Below are 5,338 nucleotides of genomic sequence, written 5' to 3'. Positions count from 1 at the left end.
GTGAGTGAGGACGTCTACAGCGACCTGAAGATCATTGATTTTGGCCTGGCCTGCCACCAGGATGACTTGTTGAAGCAGGCCAAGTACGTCTATACAGAGAGTGTTTCCAGACAATTCTCTGCCATGAGCACGTTGATGGCGAAGTTGTTCCCCAAGATTAATCAGAAGAGTCACAAGAATAATCCAAAACGGCGTGTAATGGATGAAGCGGGAACGGCTAACTATATGGCTCCTGAGGTCATCAAAGGCGATTACGATCAGAAGTGCGACGTTTTCTCTCTCGGAATTATCCTGTATCTCCTGTGCACTGGACGACACCCCTTCCACCTGGCAGGTGACACCGAGAGGGACGTAAAGAACCGGATTTTAACTGAGGAGCCCCGCTATGACCTGGAGGAGTGGGCAAACCATCCCCGTGAGGTGAAGAGTATGGTGAAGAGAATGCTGCGAAAGGATCCCAGCAGGCGGCCTGATGCGGAGGTCCTGCTGATGGAACCTTGGTTGCAGATAGCAGACGACCAACGGTGTGGTATGTCAAAGGTGACGACGAGTGTGCTGGAGAACTTGAAGGACTGGGAGAAGCGGTCGAAAGACCAGAAACTACGTCAGGCTTTCTTGCTGTTGTTGGCCGTGCAGCTCTCTGATGATGACCTGAAGACGTTGAAACAGGCCTTCATCGCTTTGGATCGTGACCAGGACGGCTTGATCAGCGCTGATGAACTCTACCAGGTGATGTCTCACAAGGGCTTGAGTGTGAACAAGCAGGATGTGAAGCGCATTGCCTACTCTCTGGACACCACAGGCCAGGGTCGCATTAGTTACGACGCCTTCCTCGCCGCGGTCACGGACACCAAGGAAACCAAACGCTCGGAGCTCTACAAGAGGAGATGTGAAGAGCTTTTCCAGAAGTTTGACCCCGAAGGCAAAGGATTCATCGACACCAACTCTCTACGATTAGCAATGAACGCAGCCAACTGTGGATACTCCGAGGAAGACATGAACGAGATTTTCGGCGAGGTCGCCAGCACTGACGACGCGAAGATCTGTTTACGCGATTTCATGGATCTAATGACTGCGGGCGTGTGACTGCAGAAGGCTTCTCGTCTCCACGTGTATCCAGCGATTACAGATCTACGTAGGGGTGCTCCGCTTCGTTGCTGTGCGCGATGGTGAAGGGGCCTGGAATCGCTGTTGGCGGCTTCAGCGGTTCTTGGCTGTGTACAGTCAGGTATGAAACGGAATAGGACCCAGCAACTGTTGCAACTCCGGCCACAAACGCAATCCAGAGGTCGGTGGCACCGTTACCGTAGAATATCATCAGAGGCAAAACCAGCAGCCAAGTGGCCGTACTGAATTCTGAACCCCTGCAGGTCTCACATCAGGCCGACGCTCACAAGAACAAACCTGTTGGGTCCATCCGAATCCATAGAGCTCAGCATGATCGTTGTTTTATACACGTACGCAGCGCAGGCGACTCGCAGTAGGAGATAAGCGTTGGCCCAAGCCCCACGTTCCAACTTGGTGTACACGAAGATATGAGTCTCGGAGAGCCCCGCCAGTAACGCGAAGGCTAAATGTGCCGTCACGAATGCAATGAAGGCCACAGGGAACGTGGGCTCAGCGTCGGAGTTGACCCGGGTCCAGAGTAGCTGACAGCTTCCAATCGTCAAGAGCGAGGTGGCGAAAACCTCCAGGATCATTGACAGCAGCTTCAGCGAAACAAATCCCTGCCCGTCGTAGATGTAGGACGTCACAAACAGGAAGAATATGACACTAGATAGACAGGCACACGCACACGAGAGCATGACGGCGGTGACAGCTGCGTTCGCCAGGTGCTGGTTGGCTCACTGGCGTTCTCTCGACGAGATTGCCTCATATACTGGTTCAATGGCCAGAGTCCGACAGCAGCGACGATCCCCAACAAAGCACCAGTCGCAGAGAACCCCAAAACTCCCCTTTCACCACACATCAAGTGACTCAATGATGTGGGTGACGTGGCCTCCACTGAATACATTGCGTCTGCTCGGCCGCCGCAATGCAGAATGGAAACGGCCAGCATGGTGTCGGCCCACTCCGGATGCAGTAGCACCTCGAGCTTATAAGAGGCAACAGCGTCCTGTCCGAAGCCCATCAGCCTTTCCCTTACGATGGCGGTGGAGTTCAGCCGTTGGCACCTCGTCTCCGAGGGGTCCAGAGGCGTGCCAAGTTCTGACGCTTTATTGATCACCAGTGCAGAATTGTCTCCAGCGGAGTTAATGACTGTTTCGGTGCGTATCTTAGCCGTCGTGGCCATGGGGATCTGCAGGCAGAGATCATCCGCTAACTGGTACCCGAACTTAGAGCTCACCGACTGTGGACAACTCAACGCCCCTCACAAAACCCATCCAGCGCTTGGCTTCTGAGGCGGCTGCCAGCCAGAAAGGGAGCAGTCCCACCATCCGTGACTGATTACTGCAATTTCATGAGGCCGTGGCTGGATACTCACGTATCTGAGATAGTCACCCATCCAGAACGACAGTCCTAGAAGATTCGTGGAAGGGATACCAGGAAGCGGGTTCACCAGCATATCACATCAGCATTAAAATCTTTTATCAGTCCACCGCATTTAACATTAAAGACTAGTTCTCAATGACTAGTTCCAGGTGCTTCGGAGTTTCCCTTACGATGAGTTCAACTTCGGCACAATCGCAACCAGAACCCTTGCAGTGGTCGCAGCTATCCCGACAGGGACCCGACCTGCAGCAGTGGCATTTCTCGTCAGCATCGGTGATTACAGAGTGCGGTAGAGTAGCAGAAACTGTTAAGGGGGAAGATTTCAGTATTGAAGTTGAGGCGACAGTGGTTGCAGAAGTGCTTGGCGGAGGTCGCGCGCTAGGCAATCCTCTCTTGATCGAGTCGATGGTTGTGAGGGGAGACGGAATGAGAATTGTTGGAGGGACTTGTATCATCTGATGTGGAGATGTCGGGTGCTTACTGTTTCGTCTACACCTTCGGCGACTACCTCTACTGAGGTAGAGGTCGTTGTGGATGGAGTTGTAACAGTCAGTTGAGACGTGCTCACCGGTAGAGTGGTTGGGGTAATAGTGGTGATCACAGGTAGAGTGGTTGGGGTAAAAGTGGTGGTCACGGGTGGAGTGGTTGGGGTAAAAGTGGAGGTCACAGGTACAGCCGCGGAAGACGGCACAGTGGTCGTTATCGTCGGCGGCACAGTGGTTGCTTTCGACACCGCTGCACAGTCGTCAATAGCGCTGACGTTCAGAACCCCTCCGAAGAGTCCAGAGTTCACAGCATTAGTGCAACATTGGATCTCATCAGCGGTGCAATTGTAGGCCACAGAGGCGATCGGCTCACCATTGACGTAGCAGACCCAGAGACCGTCAGTCAGCTCCCAAGAGCCGGCCACCTCTTCACAGCTTCCGCATTTGCTTTCGAAGTTGACGATGCATTTGTCTGGATTCTCAGTGGGTACGGGTGTAATGGGTTCCACAGTGGGCCATTGATCAGGGTGGTACTTGTCGCAGAGATCGTCTTTAAGGCTGCCAAGATAGTCCAGAATCAGTTCTGCAAGATGCTCAGCGCCATCCATCTTGGCGACAATGAAGTTCAGATCTGGATACTTGCCGAACTGTTCCTTGTAATACTCAACAACGCAATCCGCCTCAGTGGAGGCCTTCTTACAGTATCCCAGCCACTTGTACCACGCGAGGCTTCCTGTGTAGGTATCACTCGGTACGAGGACCACAGGGTTGACCTGGTGTGCCATGAGCTGCTCTACAACCTGTTCCACTGATGGATAGTCGAGAGCAGTGCAATCCAAGTTGGAGGTGATCCCTCCGTGATGGGGCACCGGCTCAGGAAACGCAATGGGGTTGCACTTGTCCAGTACATCTTGGGCGAGTTCCCGATCGCCTTCAGCGACGGTACCAGAGCGAATCATAGGCCCCAGCCTCTTGTACGCCGACTGAATGTCACCCTTGCACTGCTGGTGGTACGAAAACTGAGGAGGGTACCCAGTGGGGAACAAGTCCCAGCTCGGGTCGAGGGTGCTGTCCATGCCCCAGTTTTCGTTCCAGTAACCTATCCACTCCGCAGCGTTACCTGCAACGTGGGACGGGGCGTCCGTCACCACAAAGGCTGCTCTGATAACAGCCTTCAAGCCGTCAAAAGTCTCAGTCCTCCAGCCAACAGAGGGGCGTACGACGGTCTGAAGAAGGGCGTCAAAAGCGTTCTCCTCCGGATCGTTCCCCCCGGAAATCCTGATGTTCTGGATACTCTGCTGAATGAGACGCGATTCCGTGGTCAGAGGCTGTTGCATCTCATAGCAGGAATCCTTGATCAAGTTCCACTCCACATCACCCCATCCCCATCCAAGCCAGGGAAGGGTCTTGTCAGCAAAGCTGGTGAGGCCGTAGCGGGACGTCGGATACTCAGAGATAATCGAGTCCACCAGAGATGTCATGTTCCCCTTCATGTAATTCACCACGTCTATGAATGAATTGGTGGTGTCCTGGACCTGCATTACATCGAATGTGACGTCGCATAAAGGCACTGAACTGGCAATCAGATGCCTCTCTCGCGCCTCGCTCGATCCCATCGAATTCTCGATACAACCCCCCACATCACTCGCCTGGCTACAGCACTCCGCAACGCTAGGAGCAGCACGCGCCCCACGTCCATCAATGATGCAACGCATATCGCTGGGACAGCTTATACTACTGGATACCTCAGCATCCAGACATCGGTCTAGGACGTCGTTGTACGCAAATGGCTTCGCGAAGACGGTGGCCAATATAGCATGGTTGATCAAATTTCTCATTAATTTGTTTCTCTGTATTACTTGGGAGTTATCCATCATTCAGAAACATACCACATGATCTTGAACTGACGGCAACGTATTTGTGTAAACAAATCTCAGACAGCTCCGTAAATAATATTATCGGAACTCAATAAAAAAACACCTTTAACAGGACTTAAAATTGTAATTAATTCTCAATGACCAGCTCCAGATGCTTCGGAGTCTCTCTTACGACAAGCTCGACTTCGGCACAGCCGCAACCAGAACCCTTGCAGTGGCAGTGGCAGCCGTCGCCACAATCATCAGTGGATTCAGAGGCCGGAGTCGAGTCGATCGTAGATATAGAGGAGGTTGTGGGAGAAGGAGTAGGTGGGATCCTTGTGTAGGTCGTCTGATGAGTAGGAGGGATCCTTGTTGTGGGAAGAGTCGGCATTGTAGAGGTCGCAGGAGGGACTTTTGTAGAAATTGGAGGAGACGGGACTTGCGTCTAATATAAGGATAACACGTGGAAACTTACGGTTTCGTCGCCGCCTTCAGTCGCCG

General features: G+C 52.9%; 3 protein-coding genes across 6 annotated transcripts; 1 reads left to right on the top strand and 2 right to left on the bottom strand.

Moving 5' to 3' along the window:
• Positions 1-123: 123 nt before the first annotated feature.
• Positions 124-1,086, top strand: KVP17_000121 (uncharacterized protein; the record flags this gene model as incomplete). The annotated part of the gene is made up of 1 exon (XM_068516999.1): positions 124-1,086. The coding sequence occupies one exon, from the start codon at positions 124-126 to the stop codon at positions 1,084-1,086; it is 963 nt and encodes a 320-aa protein (XP_068378392.1).
• Positions 1,087-1,123: 37 nt separating this feature from the next.
• Positions 1,124-2,438, bottom strand: KVP17_000120 (uncharacterized protein; the record flags this gene model as incomplete). 3 transcript variants are annotated; one of them, XM_068516992.1, is made up of 4 exons in its annotated part: positions 1,124-1,349; positions 1,378-1,819; positions 1,849-2,350; positions 2,376-2,438. In XM_068516992.1, 4 exons carry the CDS (start codon positions 2,436-2,438, stop codon positions 1,124-1,126), a joined length of 1,233 nt encoding a protein of 410 aa, XP_068378391.1. The 3 variants fall into 3 exon arrangements, with proteins under 3 accessions (XP_068378391.1, XP_068378389.1, XP_068378390.1); XM_068516990.1 differs by lacking the exons at positions 1,378-1,819; positions 1,849-2,350; positions 2,376-2,438 and having other exon boundaries at positions 1,124-1,318; XM_068516991.1 differs by lacking the exons at positions 1,124-1,349; positions 1,849-2,350; positions 2,376-2,438 and having other exon boundaries at positions 1,374-1,805.
• A 506-nt stretch (positions 2,439-2,944) lies between these two features.
• KVP17_000122 (uncharacterized protein) lies at positions 2,945-4,855 on the bottom strand (the record flags this gene model as incomplete). 2 transcript variants are annotated; one of them, XM_068517009.1, is made up of 1 exon in its annotated part: positions 2,945-4,855. In XM_068517009.1, one exon carries the CDS (start codon positions 4,853-4,855, stop codon positions 2,945-2,947), a length of 1,911 nt encoding a protein of 636 aa, XP_068378394.1. The 2 variants fall into 2 exon arrangements, with proteins under 2 accessions (XP_068378394.1, XP_068378393.1); XM_068517008.1 differs by having other exon boundaries at positions 2,945-4,816.
• Between the last annotated feature and the right edge of the window lie 483 nt (positions 4,856-5,338).

Source organism: the organism of the source record quoted next (assembly GCF_019968985.1).
Source record: "MAG: Porospora cf. gigantea B chromosome Unknown PgB_NODE_1524_length_5605_cov_137.883, whole genome shotgun sequence".
In the NCBI taxonomy this organism is placed as follows: domain Eukaryota; phylum Apicomplexa; class Conoidasida; order Eugregarinorida; family Porosporidae; genus Porospora; species Porospora cf. gigantea B.
The sequence above is the reverse complement of the archived record's forward strand: the minus strand, read 5'-3'. Positions and strand labels throughout refer to the sequence as shown.